The 23828-nt window shown below is 33.2% G+C and overlaps 1 protein-coding gene across 6 annotated transcripts in view; it reads left to right on the plus strand.

The window, feature by feature from the left end:
* LOC127731249 (rho GTPase-activating protein 21-like) overlaps positions 1-23828 on the plus strand; it is a 97021-nt gene that overhangs the window by 67139 nt on the left and 6054 nt on the right. For all 6 annotated transcript variants that reach the window (XR_007995563.1, XM_052240273.1, XM_052240274.1 and 3 more), the window contains 14 exons: positions 717-818; positions 4867-4962; positions 6571-6703; positions 7137-7197; positions 9586-9696; positions 12528-12611; positions 13334-13534; positions 13712-13898; positions 14318-14472; positions 15507-15632; positions 17798-17906; positions 20373-20536; positions 21102-21227; positions 22377-22485. Coding sequence is in view for 5 of the 6 variants with exons in the window: in XM_052240273.1 (XP_052096233.1) it covers positions 717-818; positions 4867-4962; positions 6571-6703; positions 7137-7197; positions 9586-9696; positions 12528-12611; positions 13334-13534; positions 13712-13898; positions 14318-14472; positions 15507-15632; positions 17798-17906; positions 20373-20536; positions 21102-21227; positions 22377-22485 (1764 nt within the window). In the remaining variant the exon portion in view is untranslated. The remainder of the gene's footprint in view (positions 1-716; positions 819-4866; positions 4963-6570; positions 6704-7136; positions 7198-9585; positions 9697-12527; positions 12612-13333; positions 13535-13711; positions 13899-14317; positions 14473-15506; positions 15633-17797; positions 17907-20372; positions 20537-21101; positions 21228-22376; positions 22486-23828) is intronic.

Below are 23828 nucleotides of genomic sequence, written 5' to 3' on the forward strand. Positions count from 1 at the left end.
TGGTTCCTTGTTTATAGTTGTTTACACCCCTTAGCCATGGCTAACCCTCCAGATTCAAATGGTTCCTTGTTTATAGTTGTTTACACCCCTTAGCCATGTCTTACCCTCCAGATTCAAATGGTTCCATGTTTATAGTTGTTTACACCCCTTAGCCATGGCTAACCCTCCAGATTCAAATGGTTCCTTGTTTATAGTTGTTTACACCCCTTAGCCATGGCTAACCCTCCAGATTCAAATGGTTCCATGTTTATAGTTGTTTACACCCCTTAGCCATGGCTAACCCTCCAGATTCAAATGGTTCCTTGTTTATAGTTGTTTATATCCTTGATCTTGGGCTTCAGTTGCAAATCCAGGATTTTAAAAAGGGGTAGGGTTTGGGGGCACCCAGGAAATATTAGGAGTTGTTAATCATATACATATTATTTTTATAACAACAAACAAACAAAAATGAAAATTGAAATTTGACCTTTCTAGGCTTATTCCACAAATTGAACTTAACATCATGGGGGTCATTGGAGAATTATATTTCCATGGTTCACAAAAATGACCGAAAGACAATGAAATTGTTTAAGGTTAATTTTGGTATCATATTCTCAAATTTTGCTGGTTTTTGTATCTATGGTCTGATTTAAATTTTACAGTCTTGAAAGCTATTGTGTAAATGGCTGTGCAGAAAAATTAAATTTTATTGTAGAATTATATGTGTTAATTTTCAGATGGCAGTTCTCCAGATGAGACCAGTCCTGATTCTCCGCCATCACAACAGTGGAGACAACATACATCTCCTGAAACTACCACTATATCATACTCATCCTCTAGTAAGCATAAATCATTAATATACAACGTGAAAAGATTGGGAGCAGTTATTGATCCTTGATAATCCTCACTATACTATCAGTAAGGCTACACACACTTCCAGATTTCTCATCTGTGTGAATTAACAGTTATTGATCCTTGATAATCCTCGGCTACACACACTTCCAGATTTCTCATCTGTGTGGATTAATCATCCATATGGCTTCATCTGTTTATGGCAGATTTATCATATCAAACCATAGTCTCAGAAGTGTTCAACTTAAGCAAATTTCAATCAATGATATAAAAACTGTTATTCAGAGAATTTTCACAATATGTTTTATTTTTTGTATTGAAAATTAGGTAATATGAATTCTGAAATTTTGTGTGTATTTATCATTACTTGGTCAAAGGATCAAGTAAGCTTTTCTCATCACTTGGTGTTCGTTGTTGGTTAGCTGTAACAAAAATCTTTTCCTCAGAAAGTACTGGGCAAAATTAAACCTTACTTGGCCACAATCATTATTGGGGTATCTAGTTTAAAAGTTTTGGCCTGCCTTCCAAATTGGCCGACATTGCTAAAAATTGAACTTAGGGTTAAAATGCAAGTTTTGTCTATTTTCTTGAAAACTGCTATGAATAGAGAAAATCTGACTGGTACAGAAATGGTCAGAATGAAATGATCTACCTTTTGTACATTTAAATCAATACTGTTTATTGCCCTAAAATGATAAAACTTTACCAATTTTGTTTATTTTTGCCAATTATCTTGAAAACTATAATAGATAGAAGAGAAACTTAAAATAGCTATTTTAATAATAATATATAGTTATGCCCCTTTATAAATGTAAAAATTGCTGAATTTTTCTTTTCTGTTCTATAACTTTAATTTGCCTCAACCAAATGTTATAAAACTTATACACAATGCTTTTTACCATGAAACACAGATCCAGATCAAATTTGGGTGACATCACTTTTACAGTTATGTAGTTTTGTCCCTTTATAACTTTATATGCAAGCAGGCATCATCAGTGTCCCATTCACATTCTCCATTTATTGTAAACACATTCAAGAACAATTTATGGAATGCAACAGTTTAAAATTGAAATAATTTTAATGACTTGAAATGGTAAATTTCTCAGGAATTGCCAATGCTCCTTTCGATTTTGAAGAAAAAAAAATAAATTGAAAGTTTCATGCTAATTCTAAATTACGAGTGATTCCAGATCCATTTACTTGATTTGTTCTGTTTATCAAATGATAGGAAATCACCAGATTTGTAATTTTATTACCGTTTAAAGTGTTTTAATATAACAGATAATAGTTGCACCCGTTTAATTTAGCATGAAATCATTTTGCAATTTACGATTAAGTGTCTAATCTGACGAAGACAATTTCATGCATGTGTATTACATGGTGAATAAAGCACATGTTTGACTCGTGGAAAATTAGTTTTTTCTACGTAATTTAATACAAAATTTAATTTTTACATCAGAATTGACGATTTTCTTTGCTTAAAAGTAATTAGATAATGAAGAAAGTCGTCATGGAATTGAATTTCCTTATAATATTAGTTCTGAGCTTATGATCACTGTCAGGTGTGAATTAAAAACACAGGTACAAGGTGATTAGTGCTCATTAGCCTGGTGCAGGACATGTGCGCTTTTTTACTTGTAACGCAAAAGGACATTTGCGCTTTAAATATTTTGATACACCTGAATCAAATTGACCGGACATATGCACTTTTTATACGACCGCAAAAATTTGCGGTCGTATATTGGTATGACGTTGGTTTTCACACTCTAACTTTAGTTTAAGTGAATACATCTCTATGAAATTTTACCATAAGGTTCAATACCACAAAAGGAAGGTTGGGATTGATTTTGGGGGTTATGGTACCAACAGTTAAGGAATTAGGGGCCAAAAACTAGCCAAAAATAAGCATTTTTGTAACTTCCAGACATAACTGGTGTGCTAGTGTATGGATCTCTCTGACATTGTACCACAAGGTTCCATATCACAAAGGGAATGCTGGGATTGATTTTGGGGGTAATTGCCTCAAAATTTTAGGAAAAAGGGGCCAAACAAGGGGCAAAAAACAAGCATTTTTCTAGTTTCATGACAATAACTTGTGTGTAAGTCTATGGATCTTTATGAAATTGTACTACAAGGTTCCATATCACAAAGGGAAAGCTGGGTTTGAGTTTGGGGGTAATTGCCCTAAACGTTTAGGGATAAGGGGCCAAAAATAAGCATTTTTCTAGTTTCCAGACAATAACTTGTGTTCAAGTGTATGGATCTCTCTGAAATTGTACTGCAAGGTACCATACCACAGAGGGAAGGCTGGGATTGATTTTGGGGGGTAATTGCCTCAAAATTTTAGGAATTAGGGGCAAAAAAAGGGACAAAAAACAAGCATTTTTCTAGTTTCAGGACTATAACTTGTGTGTAAGTGTATGGATCTTTATGAAATTGTACTACAAGGTTCCATATCACAACAGGGAAAGCTGGGTTTGAGTTTGGGGGTAATTGCCCTAAACATTTAGGAATTTGGGGCCAAAAAGGGGCCAAAAAACAAGCATTTTTCTAGTTTCCAGACAATAACTTGTGTTCAAGTGTATGGATCTCTCTGAAATTGTACTGCAAGGTACCATACCACAAAGGGAAGGCTGAGATTGAGTTTGGGGGTGATGAATCATAAGGGGGTTCAAAAAATTGGGGGGGGGGGGGGGGGGTTTCCCTTTTTTTCCTTTTTTTTTCTTTAAAATTTTCCATTTTAAATTGGTTATTTCTGATTTATATATAAAAGCAAATAATAATGATATGGTTTGAAAAGGTAAATTCAAATCCTATTCAAACCATATGAAGTTCTTAGACCACATTCATTCTGTGTCAGAAACCTATGCTGTGTCAAATATTTAATCACAATCCAAATTCAGAGCTGTATCAAGCTTGAATGTTGTGTCCATACTTGCCCCAACTGTTCAGGGTTCGACCTCTGCGGTCGTATCAAGCTGCGCCCAGCTGAGCATTTTATTACATTATCAAAGTTTACCTATAATCTGAACCAAATTAACAAAGTCTCGGGATGATATTGACACATTATTTTAAAGTTAGCCCGTACAGACCACAAAATCACAAAAATTTGGATCAGGTCAAACATAGATAAAATAAAATATTTATGGTGGCGCCACACATTCAAAATTTTTGCACTTATTTTTTAAGCAGCTTTTTACCATTAGTGGATTAAAAAAGGAAAATATATTCCTTTTATATTTATTGTATTGTCTGGAAAGTTCAAGCAACTCTTCCATCATAGTTTATTTAAGATTGTTGCAATTTGTGGGGACCGAAATTAAAATTTGAAACCACAAACGGTTCGTGTTGAATTTTCATAAAGAGTAATAGCTGTTATAAGGAATTTACTTCTGTTTGCCCCCTTGAAGTGTTGTTGTATTCATCAGACAAATGCATGTTGGTGAAATCTTTAGAAATTAAATTACGAAGGTTATATGTAGATTCTTTTTATTTCACATTAAACTTTTAACCATGATAACTCAAATTTTATGTTTATAAAGCTCAAATGTGCTGTAGAAAAAAGCGCAAATGTCCTTTTTAAAAAAGAACAAATGTCAATTAAAAAAAGTGCAAATGTCCTATCAAAAAGTGCAAACGTCCGGCGCTGCATAAGCCAATATTTCCTGTGGGCTTTATTATGGCTATTGGGAGGGCCCTCAGGATTATCACACTATACTAGAGTGGTAGTTTACAAAGATTACAAAACAAAAACAAGTGCAAAATAGCGATTAAGAAATCCGATATCAATGAAATGACCGAAATTGTTTCTGTAAAATAAAAGATTTGGCCCAAATCCCAATCTACAATTTTGGTCAATGACCTTTCAGTTTAGGTTATGACTGGCAAATATGACGGTTTCCGGAGCCTTAGTTGGAACCACTAATTTATAAAATTATGTAACTAATCAAAACTACAATATAATTACATATAAAAAGATTTTTTCTTATGTGTATATTATTATCATTATAGAAATTGAATTTGTGTATGTTTCAGGCATTATGCCACCACCTTCAAGCAGTGGTATGACACTAACCAGTACTCCAATCAAAGATTCACAGTCTACAGTAATACTCAGGAAGAAGTCTGACTGTAAGTAAACTAACTGGTTATCCCAACAGATATTAAGCCTCTTCTATCTAGTAGTGCACAGCAATCCAAGATTACCTGTAAAAGTACAACTCAAAAACCAAAAGATTGAATGTTTTTCAATCCGACAAGTACCTCTCATTGTAACACAAGTCTTTAATTAGAGCTTTTTCTGACCTTTTCTCCTTATTTCCTATATTGGGCTATACAAGAAAACTGTTTCCCAAGTAATTCTTTAAGAAATATACAGTAATAAGTAAATGAAATGTTTTTTGAAGCAGTAACAAATTATTTACTGAAAGGGAACAATTTTATGTCCCTCTCTGTAACCCGCTGTAAACTTAAGTATTACTTTATTTGAAACAAAGATAAATTCTGCACAATTTTTTGAAAAGTGCCAATTTAACAAAGACTAATAGGGGAAAATCAATGGTGGTATTACTCCTTGTAACACACATCTTCCAAGGATGTTTTGTGACATTGTTGATTGGAGACACTGGAAAAGATTTGGATTATGCATAGCCATATCATAGCAAAACATTTTTTACTTTCCCTCAAACTAGAATGAAATATCTTTACTTTAAAAATGTACAGTCAAACCTGCCTTAATGGTCACCTCTTTTCAGCAGTCAACTGCCTCTAACGGTCACTTTCAGACTCACCCAAAAGTTTTCTCTATTTAATTTAACTCGTTTCAGCGGTCACCTAATTTTCGCACGAAATAGTCATTTCAACTTTTAACAACGGTCATTTTAATATTTTTACCTAACTAAAAAATCATGACAAAAAATATATGCGCTCAGTATCGAAGTCAAAATGAAAATTGGAACCCATTTGCAACTGAGATCAGGCAATGGGAGATGAATTTGTGAATTCCTTGTGTTACACACCTTTCCATTTTCATTAAAAATCTTATCAACGACTTATTTCTCCACGAATATTAACATATTTGGAATGATTTCTTCAAATTTACAGCGCCGGATTCAGACATTTTTTATTTGACTGCTGCAAGAAAGATAACTCTACCGATTGAAAACACTAAAACACTTTGGCCCGATCTCGGAATAACTGGAACCTCATTTCAAAGGTCACCTCTCTTGAGTGGTCACTTTTGATACTTCCAAACAGTGACTGCTTAATACAGGTTTGACTGTATAGAAAAAACTCTTTTGTATTTTATTCAATGATTTTTTTATTACGCCCCTGCCGTAGCGGAGGGGGCATTAAGATTTACCCTTGTCAATCTGTACGTCCGTCCGTCCCTACGTCCTGAAATTGGTTTCCGTTCTCTAACTTTAGTTTGCCTCAACCAAATGTTATGACACTTATACACAATGCTTATTACCACAAAACACAGATCAAATTTGAATTTTGGTGGCGTCACTTTTACCGTTCTAGAGTTATGCCCCTTTACAAATTGAAAGTTTCTGCTCTCTAACTAAAGTTTGCCTCAACCAAATGTTATGAAACTTATACACAATGCTTATTACCACAAAACTCAGATCAAGATGGATTTGGGTAGCATCATTTTTACCGTTCTTGAGTTATATCCCTTTATAACATTGTATGCAAGCGGGGGCATTTTGTATATGATTTGAGTTTTTATTTCAGCATCTCCAGACGATGAGGCGATCAAACTCCAAAGAAGGACATCCTACCTCATGGCTACTGCCAAAGACAGAGATACCAATAAATTATCACTGGACAAATCATTAACTCACAGTCACTCAGACACTGATGTGCAGTAAGTACACCCTACCTCATGGCTACTGCCAAAGACAGAGATACCAATAAATTATCACTGGACAAATCATTAACTCACAGTCACTCAGACACTGTTGTGCAGTAAGTACACCCTACCTCATGGCTACTGCCAAAGACAGAGATACCAATAAACTATCACTGGACAAATCATTAACTCACAGTCACTCCGACACTGATGTGCAGTAAGTTCATTTGCCCCAAAGTTGATCATATTGTGCAAAAACAATTTTGTAATTTTTTGTTGTCGTATTTCTTGACTTAAAGGATTCATGGATGCAGCTAGATGCTGGAGCCTGCTTGGACAGTGGCTTCATTAACACATTAAGATATCTATTACTTCAGTCATGTCACATTACTGCCAATGTACGGCCATTTTCATTACAGATTATTTGAATGCTTCCTTTTAATTTCAGGATGATTACACCTAAGAAGCCCCCCAGCATGACCAAACTGAAAGCATTCTTTGGTGAAAGGGTAAGTTTTTAAGATAATTCCTGAATTTTCTGTTTTGTCTTTAAATGATGGAAGAAATGAAAAAAAAATGTACATATTTGATTTTGTTTCCCTTAAAAAGAAACTTTAATTAAATGTAAGCAGTGTATATCAATAATAGTTGATAAGGTTCTTGATCATTACTTTAGTGTTGATTAAATTTTGAGTTAGAGATAAATAAATTGCTACTTTAGAGTAGATTAAGCAGAGATTAACATGAGTGTAGCGTAGATTCAAGCTTGATTTTGAGATCAATAGCATGATTGTTACGATAGAGTAGATTCAATTTTGACTTCAAGATGAATTATATGGTTGTTTCTGTAGATTCAGTCCTGATTTTTTGAACAGTCAGAACCTTTATAAGAGCAATATATAATTGTGTCATATTCTCTTAACCCATTTCTCTGACGTCAGTCTATTGTTCTTACAGTAGATTATTTTTCAAGAATCCACTGACCACTTCGTTAACTTAAGATAACTTATTTTATAACTTTAAACTTACGATTTTTTATCCTTTCAAAAACGAGAGGCATATGAAGGGTTCGAACTCGCGCGTATTTTCTTCATTATCAATAGAGTCTTCAGTCTATGCATGATACCACTATACCACGAGTGCTGACATAAATCAATATTTGAATAACACTCGTAAAGCACACAACTGTCAATACATGTCAATAAACTGTATTTCTATCTCAGAGATAATTCGCTTTTGTTATCTAATAAAATATATACTATGTCTGGATTTGTTCATGTTCTTTTCAAATTTATGTAAATTGTTTTATGCGTTATTTTTTAAGGAAGATTATGTTCTACATTTGAACGTTCTTGAGTATAGTTATATAGCAGTATGGAAATATCTTAAAAAAGAGTTTATTCACGATGTCAGGTTTGAACATTGGTCGATTTTCAACATCGTTATAATGAACCGATGGGTCTTTATACGATTGTGGCTATTACACACTAGTTCTAAACACTAGAGAATCGAGGAATTGTATATATTAGTACAGTTCCTTGATAAAATAAACAACCATATGCCCATTACACATGTCACTTTTAACGTACAAGGACTTTTCCTTTTCATCATAGCAAATGCTTACTTAAGGTTTTAGTCTTATAATGATATCGAACTATCAATATTTTCTTCTTTGTTTGATTATAAATGGTCCAAATATACATCACGTCAACATTGAACGTACTCTAATTTGAATAAAGTGTGATATATAAGCTACGACCGTAAAACTACTTCCTTGACTGTAAAACCAGAAACAAAATCATCGCCTTAAAATGAATATGAAGTATATAATACCTCTAAGATTAAAACAATATTTTTGTTGAGAAAAAAATTGTAATGAAAAATTTCAATTCGGGTACAAGGTTTGAACTTGGCACTGCTAATATCACAGTTGTATCTTTTGATACCAACGACTAGACGATCACGGCTATGAACAGCTTGAATGTAATAGTAAAAAATTGACATAATAATACATTGTACACCTGTAGCACGAGCAATTCTGCTGGAGATTTAGAATGCGTACCACAGAAAATACTAGTTTATTGACTGGTTTACGATGGATGCCAAATGTAATAACGTTAAAATAATCTAAACTTAATGAAAGGGAAACAGACAGTTTAAACAAAATACATGTATAATTTTCAAAAAAGACCTTCAGCAATTATTTTATTTATTTCGGAAAGCATCATTTACTGGAGCATCATAAAATTGTAGTATAATGGCAACTACGGTAAATACATGTATTTGACTTAATACGGTTAAATTGCAGGCAATCCTTAATCAGCTGTAAAGAATCATAGATTGCTAAATACTATATATGTAAATTTGAAAGGTTTCTAAATTTTGGTAATTAGATTTTTTTAACTATTCAAAAAAAGATTAAAAAATTCTGTATATTTACATATGTCTTTTTGAATAAATCATAAATACCAAAATCTATATAATTTAAATACTTTGTAATGATAAAACATTAAATGAAATATAAATATATAAGTATTAAATCTGGTAATAAAAAGGGGAGCTAACAACCCATTTAAGTTATATCAAACTTATGTTAACTTGAATATAGACGTGAACCGTGTGGATATAATCATTTCCAGCTATTATAAAATAAAAAAGACAAAATACGAAATCATTTTTATGAAATTCCGTTGATTCATTGTCAAAACATAAAACAGACAGTCTTTTTACTAGAAATGGGTTAAGCTAGAGAATTGATAAGAAGTAGTGGATTCGTAAACGATAATCAACTTGCGACTAAAGTCGCTCGTTGATTATGGTTTACGAATCCACTACTTCTTATCAATTCTCTACTAGATAACTGTCAGTAAAAATATGGGTAACATATTCTATTACAGACTCCAAGGATATTAGAGGCAACAGAACGAAGACAAGATCCAGCAAGTCCAATTCAAGAAATATCCAAAATGGGATATCTACAATGTAAAACAGATATAGCTGATGGAAAGGTAAAAATAGCAATATCTTGTCAACACACACTAGAAGAAACATGATTAACACTGTTCCGTAGAAACACCAACTGTTTTGTCTAGATTAAACACAAAAGTGTAATACTATTATCTTATTTGGATAAAAATTCAATATTAGAATCACATTATTAGATGTTTTGGAATAAAAATTCACTAGTAGAAACAGATGTATTTTGTTAGGTTTTATGAAGAAGAAAAAAAAACTTTACACTCAGGTTCAATTACACAAGACATTACAATAGTTAAATGTCAATATAACTGCAACCTAACAAAATACTGTAAATTCAGAAATTATTGCGAAAAATACGACAGTGTTATAATCGCAATAATTTAAACTCGCATTTTGAAATTTTTTATATGAATTAAGCAGGATTTTTCTCAATATCGCAAAAATTAAAATTGCATTTTAGTCTAAAATGACAAAATCGCAATAATAAATGCACGCAATAATTTCTGAATTTACAGTATTTACACCTGAAAAAAAGATAAGATGTCTGCTTCTATCTGTATGAGATTGTTTAGTAGTATAATTTCTAAGTAAGATAAGATGTCTGCTTCTATCTGTATGAGATTGTTTAGTAGTATAATTACTAAGTAAGATAAGATGTCTGCTTCTATCTGTATGAGATTGTTTAGTAGTATAAATATAATATCTAAGTGATATAAAAAGTCTATTTTGTATTACAGAGAAATAGTGATAGGTCCTGGAGACCTGTTTGGTTGTATACGGTCTGGTTACCAAGTCTATTTTGTATTACAGAGAAATAGTGATAGGTCCTGGAGACCTGTTTGGTTGTATACGGTCTGGTTACCAAGTCTATTTTGTATTACAGAGAAATAGTGATAGGTCCTGGAGACCTGTTTGGTTATATACTGTCTGGTTACTAAGTGTATTTTGTAATACAGAGAAATAGTGATAGGTCCTGGAGACCTGTTTGGTTATATACTGTCTGGTTACCAAGTCTATTTTGTATTACAGAGAAATAGTGATAGGTCCTGGAGACCTGTTTGGTTATATACTGTCTGGTTACCAAGTCTATTTTGTATTACAGAGAAATAGTGATAGGTCCTGGAGACCTGTTTTGGTATACACTGTCTGGTTACTAAGTCTATTTTGTATTACAGAGAAATAGTGATAGGTCCTGGAGACCTGTCTTGGTTATACACTGTCTGGTTACTAAGTCTATTTTGTATTACAGAGAAATAGTGATAGGTCCTGGAGACCTGTTTGGTTATATACCGTCTGGTTACTAAGTGTATTTTGTATTACAGAGAAATAGTGATAGGTCCTGGAGACCTGTTTGGTTATATACCGTCTGGTTACTAAGTGTATTTTGTATTACAGAGAAATAGTGATAGGTCCTGGAGACCTGTTTGGTTATATACCGTCTGGTTACTAAGTGTATTTTGTATTACAGAGAAATAGTGATAGGTCCTGGAGACCTGTTTTGGTATATACTGTCTGGTTACTAAGTCTATTTTGTATTACAGAGAAATAGTGATAGGTCCTGGAGACCTGTTTGGTTATATACCGTCTGGTTACCAAGTCTATTTTGTATTACAGAGAAATAGTGATAGGTCCTGGAGACCTGTTTGGTTATATACTGTCTGGTTACCAAGTCTATTTTGTATTACAGAGAAATAGTGATAGGTCCTGGAGACCTGTCTTGGTTATATACCGTCTGGTTACTAAGTGTATTTTGTATTACAGAGAAATAGTGATAGGTCCTGGAGACCTGTCTTGGTTATATACTGTCTGGTTACTAAGTGTATTTTGTATTACAGAGAAATAGTGATAGGTCCTGGAGACCTGTTTTGGTATATACTGTCTGGTTACTAAGTCTATTTTGTATTACAGAGAAATAGTGATAGGTCCTGGAGACCTGTTTTGGTATATACTGTCTGGTTACTAAGTCTATTTTGTATTACAGAGAAATAGTGATAGGTCCTGGAGACCTGTCTTGGTTATATACTGTCTGGTTACTAAGTGTATTTTGTATTACAGAGAAATAGTGATAGGTCCTGGAGACCTGTTTTGGTATATACTGTCTGGTTACTAAGTCTATTTTGTATTACAGAGAAATAGTGATAGGTCCTGGAGACCTGTTTTGGTATATACTGTCTGGTTACTAAGTCTATTTTGTATTACAGAGAAATAGTGATAGGTCCTGAAGACCTGTTTGGTTATATACTGTCTGGTTACCAAGTCTATTTTGTATTACAGAGAAATAGTGATAGGTCCTGGAGACCTGTCTTGGTTATATACCGTCTGGTTACTAAGTGTATTTTGTATTACAGAGAAATAGTGATAGGTCCTGGAGACCTGTTTGGTTATATACCGTCTGGTTACCAAGTCTATTTTGTATTACAGAGAAATAGTGATAGGTCCTGGAGACCTGTTTGGTTATATACTGTCTGGTTACTAAGTCTATTTTGTATTACAGAGAAATAGTGATAGGTCCTGGAGACCTGTTTGGTTATATACCGTCTGGTTACCAAGTCTATTTTGTATTACAGAGAAATAGTGATAGGTCCTGGAGACCTGTTTGGTTATATACTGTCTGGTTACCAAGTCTATTTTGTATTACAGAGAAATAGTGATAGGTCCTGAAGACCTGTTTGGTTATATACTGTCTGGTTACCAAGTCTATTTTGTATTACAGAGAAATAGTGATAGGTCCTGGAGACCTGTCTTGGTTATATACCGTCTGGTTACTAAGTGTATTTTGTATTACAGAGAAATAGTGATAGGTCCTGGAGACCTGTTTGGTTATATACCGTCTGGTTACTAAGTGTATTTTGTATTACAGAGAAATAGTGATAGGTCCTGGAGACCTGTTTGGGTAGAGCTACGTGGTCATGCACTTTTTCTCAACAAAGAAAAGAAAGAAGGGGTAAGATGAATTGTCAGGTGTTTTTTAGGTGGATAACAGGTGTTAAAGAGTAGATATTATATACCATTTTGTTTGGTTGTCTTGCAACTCATGAAATTTGTTCTCCACTTGACCTTTATACTTTGATTTTGACAAATACCCCCTATAGATGTTATATATTTCTGCCACTATCCTAAATTTACTTTGTTTCCTAGTTATGTTATATTTTATTGTTAAAAGAGATTAATAAATGAAATTTAGTGATGTGCAGTACTTGACACAAAAAAGTAGACTTGAATAAAAATTTCACTTATGTAGACCGACTTGTCTCCCATCCATTATCATCAAATGACCCTCTCCGGCATAAAGGCACAGTAAATGGGTCAATATTAAATAAAATGAAGACATTCAAATTAACCCCTCATTACAGTTTTTATCTTGTCTGTGACAAAAAGAAGCAAAACAAATTTGCATGCTGGTGCCATCCTTTCACCTTGCCATGTGTGCAGAATGTCATTTAAATTGTAATTTAGATTTTAACATTAGGTCATTTGAATGCAGCTATAGAAATTACACACATGCTAGACGTATCTCGATTTCAACATATGTGAAAATTAGAAATGTGACATGATATTGAACCATATATTTCTGTGTCATGATATTGAACCATATATATTTGTGTGTCATGATATTGAACCATTTATTTGTGTGTCATGATATTGAACCATATATTTGTGTTTCAGTCTCATCCATTTGCCTTTGATGAACAACCAATCTCTGTGAAGTCATCAATGGTAGACATAGCCTATGACTACACAAAGAAGAGAAATGTATTCCGACTGAAGACATATAATGGTTCAGAGTATTTGTTCCAAGCTGATGATCATGACACAATGTTATCTTGGATTGAAGCCGTACAGAAAAATAACAACCCGGATCTTGATGTAAGTTTGATATATTTTGGAAACAAAGTTATTAAAGGGAGATAAATCTTAATTGATTCAGTGAAAACTAATATTGTTTAGTATACTGCTATGTTTTGATGCTTTGATAATTGCAATTGTTTAACATGAAAAATCTAATTAGACAAATATTGAAATATAATTTTTGTTAAATTTTAGGATCAAGGTTTATTTAGTGCCAACTTAATAATCAGAAAATCCAATGAAATGACAACACAAACATCAGCAGTTTCAGTCAAAAGTTCCCCACAGGTGCCTCACAAACCAAAGAGCCGACTGTCAACCAAATCTATCATAAAGATCCCACATTCCCCAAGTATGAAGAGGAAAGACAGAAAGACAGGAGGTAAGGATCGGAGAAAGTTAAACAGTCAAAATCATGAAAAAAGTCTAGTACACTGTTAAAAGCCTTTGATAGGCAACTTATAAACCATGTACTTAATCTTCATTAACGTCTATTAAAATATAAGTTTTTTTGTTCATTTTAATCATTTTTTTAATATTTTTGTTTAATCAATTAATTTAAAGTCATAAATGATGAAATGGTAGAGCTTTTATCATGAAAGAAACGTCTTGAATATATACAATAATGAAGAAAAAACATCTTTAGAGTCAACAGTTGTGTATAATACGCATCCCCTCTACCAATATGTCTTGGGTAAAAAAGTGTGTATAATACACATCCATATATTGTATTAAGATTTGTCAAATTCTCTTTCTATTTACAATAAATACTTGTTTGAAAAGTAAAATATTTTTTTACAGATGACAGTTCCAAGCAGAAAACAACACTAAAAGACAGAATTAAAAGTTTTCGAAAGACATCAAATGCAACAGGATCTGGTGGCCCTGATGATGCTGAGGGGACAGGAATGTTTGGTGTCCCCATTAAATGTTGTATTCCTTCACCTAATAATGATGTAGGTATTTACTGTTAAGGGGGGGGGAGTGTGGTGATGCTGATGAATTAAGAGGAGTGTTAATTTGCATGAGACTAAGCTTGTGGTTGTTGTATACCTTCAAATGGAAAATCAATATTTTCAAAATTTCCTGTCCATACACACAACACTCTTAAACTACAACAATGAAAGGGGCATTCTATATTTTATGTTGGATAGAAACCTGTGAGAGAATTGAAGATTGAACTGGAGCAAAACCAAACATACTAAAGTTAAAGATACTGATTACAATACATGTGTAAATGTCAGGTAATACAGTGCCTTGTATTGTAGGTGTGTAAAACTAATTTGAATGTGTGCGCTCTTAAAAAAAGACAAGTGTATTGAAACAATATAATACATAGACTTTGGAGTGCACACTTACAATGTGACAGTGTATTTATAAGCATACTATGTAAACCTTTACAGGTGTGCACACTTACAATAAGGCAGTTTGTCGACAGAGTAAAACACATACTTTAAATGTGTGCACAATTAAAACAAGGTAGTTTGTTTCATCATGCAAAAAAATTTTTTTTTATTTGCAATGAAGTACTGTTAAATAAATTCTGTTATCTCCCTCTGAAACCCAAGGGTTGACTAGGGTATAGAAATATGGTCATCCCAGGAATTCTTTTGGTCTTGCAATAAAACCTATTCTTAATTGGGATATCCGTAAAGTTGGGAAGGATGTATAAATTTGCAGTATGTGGAAAACTCGGTACCAGTACATTTTTTTAATGAAATTTTAATAAAAGTTGGCTTTGCTATGACATGTTTCCCCCTTAACTTTAACTTCTACAAATACTTATTTTATATACTTTTTTATAAGTTCAGATTCATTATTCATTATATATCATTTGAATAATAAAAGTTTCAAGTACTGTGCTTTATGAGTTTCAGATCATAGATAACCTAATGTTTTGGATGTATCTCTTAATACCTTTCAGCATACTTTGACTTGATCTTAAGTGTTTTATGGCATTTGAGAATGTATTTATATATTTATGTTTTAGTTCGTACCAATGATCGTGGACCTCTGTACAAAGATTGTAGAAGCTAGAGGTTTAGAAGTTACTGGTGTTTATCGAGTACCTGGTAACACTGCTGCAGTCAACATGATGACTGAAGAACTTAACAAGGTCAGTGTTTTTTTACGACCGCAAAAAAAATTTTGGGATCGTATAATGGTATGATGTCGTCGTCGTCGTTGTCCGAAAAACACATTGGTTTTTTCGGACAATAACTTTAGTTAAAGTGAATGGATCTCTATGAAATTTTTTAAGAAGGTTCAATACCACAAAAGGAAGGTTGGGATTGATTTTGGGGATGATGGTCCCAACCGTTTAGGAATTAAGGGCCCAAAAGGGGCCAAAACAAGCATTTTTCTAGTTTCAGGATAATAACTTGTGTATAAGTATTTTGATTGCTCCGAAATTGTACCACAATGTTTAATACCACAAGTAAAAGGTTGGGATTCATTTTAGGGGTTATGGGGCCAACAGTTTAGGAATTAAGGGCCAAAAAGGGGCCAAAAACAAGCATTTTTCTAGTTTCCAGACAATAACTTGTGTGTAAGTGTATGGATCTCTCTGACATTGTACCACAAGGTTCCATATAGCAAAGGGAAGGCTGTGATTGAGTTTGGGGTTAATTGCCCCAAACATTTAGGAATTAAGGGCCAAAAAGGGACCAAAAACAAGCATTTTTCTCGTTTCCAGACAATAACTTGTGTTTAAGTGTATGGATCTCTCTGAAATTGTACTACAATGTTCCATACTACAAAGGAAAGGCTGGGATTGAGTTTTGGGGTTATTGCTCCAAGGGGGTGTTTCAAAAAGTTGTTGGGGGGATTTTTTTTTCCAATTTTTTTAAGGGATTCATATTTTTTTTCAAAATTTTTCAAATTTGAATTTTTGAAAAGTTTCAAGAAGAAATCTTCCATTGCACAGTATTGCTCTATAGATTTGTAAGATCTTTGACCACATTTATTTTGTGTCAGAAAGCTATATTATGTCAAAAATTTGATCACAATCCAAATTCAGACAGTATCAAGCTTGAATATTGTGTCCAAATTTGCCCAAACTGTTCAGGGTTTGACCTCTGCGGTTGTATCAGGCTGCGCTCAGCGAAGCATTTTATTAATTAGTACTGACACATTCCTCACACTAACAAAGGTCAAGAGGTCATAGGTAGGTATTGAGAACCCGACAATTGTAGGATTATAGCATGAATATTGGTGAATATTGTCCTGAGTAGATTTTTATCTCGCCTGCAACGCAGAAGGGGAGACATGGGTATTGCTGTTATGGTGTCGCCAGCATCAACAATTGTAAAGTTTTCTGCTAAGTTAATTTGATAGGAACTGCTTGTGATAATCTAGGATATTTTCAATAAAGTTGAATTACTATCAGTACATATCAGTTGGGAAACTATTTCCAGACCTTCCCCCTTTGGTCATGGTCTAGTGACTGAATTAATTAGCAATTTTCAATGTTAAGTTTTCGGCTTAAGTTAGTTTGATAGGAACTACTTATGATAGACAATGATATTTTCTGTTAAGTTGCATTACTATCAGTTCATATCAGTTTGTCGACCAATTAGAATCCCTGCCCCTAGTTCATGGTCCAGCGACTTGGAATTAATTAGCAATGTTGCTGTCTATCAGATTGACTTTTTCTGAATTTTTTGCCGACAGTCAAACATATATCTGTGTCCACAGTTTATTACATTCTAGAGCTTGTGAGTACAATATATATTCTGCAAGAAATAATATTCTTGCAATAAACCTTTTATTGTATATCAAAGCTTGAAAAACTGTTTCAAACATATTTTTTTCACTGATAACTAGAATGTATAAACTATATTTCTATTAGTGGCATATGCTCCACCAAGGAGCAACATGATTAAGCAAGGTAAGCACTAGTGCAAGATAATAGAAAAATGCATGTTAACTTTTTATTACGTTTTGTGGGAATTTTTTGTCAAATCCTGCTGTACACTTTGCTTATAAGGATCTGACAACATTCCAAATTTTTGAGGGTGTGAATCATTAAAATAAAACCAGAGGTTCCTGAAAGTTTTCCAAAATTGAAAGTAGAATGAAATGTCAAATCCTTGTAACCAAAATGTCACACAGTATCTTTGTTTTAATCAGATGGCTTTTACTTATTTTCTAAATGTACTTTAAAGCCTTTTGGAAATGAAAAACTGAGATAAATAGAAAAAAATAATGTGTTTTGTAGGGTACAGACAATATGAATGTTGACCATGAGAAATGGTGTGATCTTAATGTTTTATTTTGTAGGGTATAGACAATATGAATGTTGACCATGAGAAATGGTGTGATGTAAATGTTATTAGCAGTTTGTTAAAGGCATTCTTCAGGAAGTTACCAGAATCCTTAGTAACATCAGGTATACACATGTATCTTATTATCAAATTTGATAACCTCATAAATTTGCAGAAATGGTAAAAATTGTATTTGTTTTTCTTGTCCTTGATAATTATGTAATTTGGTCTACCAGGACTCTAGTCATTGATGATTAATTAGTTCAGTCTACCAGGGCTCTAGACATTGATAATTAATTAGTTCAGTCTACCAGGGCTCTAGACATTGATAATTATGTGATTTGGTCTACCAGGACTCTAGTCATTGATAATTAATTAGTTCAGTCTACCAGGGCTCTAGACATTGATAATTATGTAATTTGGTCTACCAGGACTCTAGTCATTGATAATTAATTAGTTCAGTCTACCAGGGCTCTAGACATTGATAATTATGTGATTTGGTCTACCTGGACTCTAGTCATTGATAATTATGTGATTCGGTCTACCAGGACTCTAGTCATTAATGATTGATTAGTTCAGTCTACCAGGGCTCTAGACATTGATAATTATGTGATTTGGTCTACCAGGACTCTAGTCATTGATAATTAATTAGTTCAGTCTACCAGGGCTCTAGACATTGATAATTATGTAATTTGGTCTACCAGGACTCTAGTCATTGATAATTAATTAGTTCAGTCTACCAGGGCTCTAGACATTGATAATTATGATTTGGTCTACCAGGACTCTAGTCATTGATAATTATGTGATTCGGTCTACCAGGACTCTAGTCATTAATGATTAATTAGTTCAGTCTACCAGGGCTCTAGACATTGATAATTATGTGATTTGGTCTACCAGGGCTCGTCATTGATAATTATGTAATTTGGTCTACCAGGACTCTAGACATTGATAATTATGTGATTTGGTCTACTAGGGCTCTAGACATTGATAATTATGTGATTTGGTCTACCAGGACTCTAGTCATTGAAGATTAATAAGTTCAGTCTACAAGGGCTCTAGACATTGATAATTATGTGATTTGGTCTACCAGGACTCTAGACATTGATAATTATGTAATTTGGTCTACCAGGGCTCTAGACATTGATAATTATGTGATTTGGTCTACCAGGGCTCTAGACATTGATAATTATGTGATTTGGTCTACCAGGACTCTAGACATTGATAATTATGTGATTTGGTCTACCAGGGCTCTAGTCATTGATAATTGGTCTTCCAGGGCTCTAGTCATTGATAATTATATGATTTGGTCTACCAGGGCTCTAGTCATTGATTATTATGTGATTTGGTCTACCAGGGCTCTAGTCATTGATAATTGGTCTTCCAGGGCTCTAGATATTGATAATTATGTGTTTTGGTCTACCAGGGCTCTAGTCATTGATAATTATGTGATTTGGTCTACCAGGACTCTAGTCATTGATAATTGGTCTACCAGGGCTCTAGTCATTGATTATTATGTGATTTGGTCTACCAGGGCTCTAGTCATTGATAATTGGTCTTCCAGGGCTCTAGTCATTGATTATTATGTGATTTGGTCTACCAGGGCTCTAGACATTGATAATTATGTGATTTGGTCTACCAGGGCTCTAGTCATTGATAATTGGTCTTCCAGGGCTCTAGTCATTGATAATTATGTACTTTGGTCCACCAGGGCTCTAGTCATTGATAATTATGTGATTTGGTCTACCAGGACTCTAGTCATTGATGATTAATTAGTTCAGTCTACAAGGGCTCTAGACATTGATAATTATGTGATTTGGTCTACCAGTACTCTAGACATTGATAATTATGTAATTTGGTCTACCAGGGCTCTAGACATTGATAATTATGTGATTTTGTCTACCAGGACTCTAGACATCGATAATTATGTGATTTGGTCTACCAGGGCTCTAGTCATTGATAATTAGTCTTCCAGGGCTCTAGTCATTGATAATTATGTGATTTGGTCTACCAGGGCTCTAGTCATTGATTATTATGTGATTTGGTCTACCAGGGCTCTAGTCATTGATAATTGGTCTTCCAGGGCTCTAGTCATTGATAATTATGTGTTTTGGTCTACCAGGGCTCTAGTCATTGATAATTATGTTATTTGGTCTACCAGGACTCTATTCATTGATAATTGGTCTACCAGGGTTCTAGATATTGATAATTATGTGATTTGGTGTTCAGGGATGTAGAATTTTCAAAATTTCATTTACCTGTTCTTTATAAAATTGAAAATTGGTTGATTTTTCCTATAATGCACATTGGAAACCTTTGTCTTATTTTGACTGATGATAGGAGAATTAGTTTGTGTCATGATTCTGGCTTATATTGCTAGTTAGTGGCTTATGAAATAAATAATACATTTCATAATCATAACACAAATCATTGTGCAGAAATTATTGTTTTGAACCATTGTTTTTTTTCTCAGAATTATACCAAGATTTTATAAATGTCAACCGATTAGAAGATACAATTGTGTTTTTTTTCTCAGAATTATACCAAGATTTTATAAATGTCAACCGATTAGAAGGTACAATTGTTTTTTTCAGAATTATACCAAGATTTTATAAATGCCAGCCGATTAGAAGACCCGGAGAGGAGAATGTTGAAACTGAAGCGTCTTCTTCATGAACTTCCTGAACATCATTTTGAAACTTTTAAACATCTTGCTGAACATTTAAATAAAGTAGCAGCATGTGGTCATATTAATAAGGTTAGTACATAAACACTTAACTATTCATTTAGATATACTAACAGCATTTGGTCATACAAACAATGTTGGTTTTAAACAAACACATTGATGAACATTAAAACAAGATATATGGACAGAATAATTTCTATTTTTATCTTTCTTTCCAAAACTATGTTAAAATTGTTGTAATGTAAAAGCACAATCTTAGAAAGGCATTTACTCTTAACATATAAAAGTAAGAAGATGTGGTATGATTACCATCAGAAGATGTGGTATGATTGCCATAAGAAGATGTGGTATGATTGCCAATGTGACAACTCTCCCCAGAGACCAAATGACATAGAAGTTAACAACTATATGTCATTGTATGACCTTCAACAATGAGCAAACCCCATAATGTATAGTAAGCTATAAAAGGCCCTGAATTGACCAATGTAAAACAATTCAAAGGAGAAATTTACAATTCAAAGGAGAAATTTAACGGTCTAATTTATGTACAAAACAATAAACAAAAACTGACAAAAAGAAACATATTTTGAGAACTATCTAATTATATTTTATGTGAATAAATGGTTATCTCTTTCAGATGGATGCCAGAAATCTGGCTATTGTATTTGGACCGACACTTGTCAAAAAGAAAGATGATGACATGGCGTCCATTGTCAAAGACATGTCTGACCAATGTCGAATTATAGAGAGTATTATTTTACATGTAAGTTTAATGATAAAGCCTCATTTGTCAAAGATATATCTGACCAATGTCGCATTATAAAGAGTATTATTTTACATGTAAGTTTAATGATAAAGCCTCATTTGTCAAAGTTATATCTGACCAGTGTCGCATTATAGAGAGTATTATTTTACATGTAAGTTTAATGATAAAACCTCATTTGTCAATGATATATCTGACCAGTGTCGCATTATAGAGAGTATTATTTTACATGTAAGTTTAATGATAAAACCTCATTTGTCAAAGTTATATCTGACCAGTGTCGCATTATAGAGAGTATTATTTTACATGTAAGTTTAATGATAAAACCTCATTTGTCAAAGATATATCTGACCAATGTCGCATTATAGAGAGTATTATTTTACATGTAAGTTTAATGATAAAGCCTCATTTGTCAAGATATGTCTGACCAATGTCGCATTATAGAGAGTATTATTTTACATGTAAGTTTAATGATAAAACCTCATTTGTCAAAGTTATATCTGACCAGTGCCTAGTAATAGAGAGTATCATTTTATATGTTAATACTATATGGCATCTATTTATAAATGTAACCACCCATTTCACTTTATATTTTGTATGTTATTGGGGAAAAGTAATAAAATGGAATTTTAAAAACATGTATTTTAACTTTTGTCTGATGTTTTAACCATTTATTTCAAAATCTTTTACATCACATTTCAATCATATATTTAATTAAAATATCTCTGATGTATCAACTCTTTAACCAATCAAAATATTTTACATCATATTTAGAAGATATGCCTTAAATTCTAATTAGAGTTAATAGTATTCAAATGTTAATCTCATGACATTTAGAAGATATACTTTTTATTTGTCAATGTTTAGAAATAACCACTTTTGCTGTTTTTTCTGTATGTTTAGAAATGACCCCTGTTCTATTTCTGTATGTTTAGAAATGACCCCTGTTGTTTTTCAACATGTTTAGAAAAGACCCCATGACCCCTGTTGTATATCTGTATGTTAAGAGATGACTCCTGTTGTTTTTTTTTATTTCTGTATGTTAAGAGATGACCCCTGTTGTTGTATTATTTCTGTATGTTTAGAGATGACCCCTGTTGTTGTATTATTTCTGTATGTTTAGAGATGACCCCTGTTGTTGTATTTCAGCATGACTGGTTCTTTGGTTCCTGGGATCAGGATGATCATGTGCCTGTTGATGAACAGTCAGAAACACCAACCAATCCTTCTGTTACTCGACTCAGTTGTGATGATGATGGTAGGTTTTATAAAAGATATTTATAGAAATTTATTTGTTAAAGGGACCTTTGAGAATAGAATGTTCTACAAATTCATTGGATATTCATTTAAATTGTCACAAGAATGGTTAACAGTTATGTAATGGAGAAATTTTTAAATGGAATTATATTTAAAATTATTGGGTAGCATTTAATGAATATATCACGTAACTTTAAAGTTTTGTTCTCATCTTTTAATTTGACATAAATGAAAGTAAAGTATATTGAAGATTTCTAGTTATAAAATTATTGTGTGGCCTGACATCAAAGCTGTAGTGACAACTAGAGATTACTTCTGTCATCATTCATCATTGACATCACACTTAGTTAATACCACCATTCCTTGTATCATCATTGACATCACACTTAGTTAGTACAACCATTCCTTGTATCATCATTGACATCACACTAGTTAGTACCACAATTCCTTGCATCATCATTGACATCACACTCAGTTAATACCACCATTCCTTGTATCATCATTGACATCACACTTAGTTAATACCACCATTCCTTGTATCATCATTGACATCACACTTAGTTAATACCACCATTCCTTGTATCACCATTGACATCACACTAGTTAGTACCACAATTCCTTGTATCATCATTGACATCACACTTAGTTAATACCACAATTCCTTGACATCACACTTAGTTAGTACCACAATTCCTTGCATCATCATTGACATCACACTTAGTTAATACCGCAATTCCTTGACATCACACTAAGTAAGTACCACAATTCCTTGTATCATCATTGACATCACACTTTGTTAATACCACCATTCCTTGTATCATCATTGACATCACACTTAGATAATACCACCATTCCTTGTATCATTATTGACTTCACACTTAGTTAATACCACCATTCCTTGTATCATCATTGACATCACACTTAGTTAATACCACAATTCCTTGTATCATCATTGACTTCACACTTAGATAATACCACAATTCCTTGTATCATCATTGACATCACACTTAGTTAATACCACCATTCCTTGTATCATCATTGACATCACACTTAGATAATACCACCATTCCTTGTATCATTATTGACTTCACACTTAGATAATACCACAATTCCTTGTATCATCATTGACATCACACTTAGTTAATACCACCATTCCTTGTATCATCATTGACATCACACTTAGTTAGTACCGGCATTCCTTGTATCATCATTGACATCACACTTAGTTAATACCACAATTCCTTGTATCATCATTGACATCACACTAGTTAGTACCAGCATTCCTTGTATCATCATTGACATCACACTTCCACAATTCCATGAAAACAGCTCAACAGAATTCAA

This window comes from Mytilus californianus, unplaced genomic scaffold (genome assembly GCF_021869535.1).
Source record: "Mytilus californianus isolate M0D057914Y unplaced genomic scaffold, xbMytCali1.0.p SCAF_2, whole genome shotgun sequence".
In the NCBI taxonomy this organism is placed as follows: domain Eukaryota; kingdom Metazoa; phylum Mollusca; class Bivalvia; order Mytilida; family Mytilidae; genus Mytilus; species Mytilus californianus.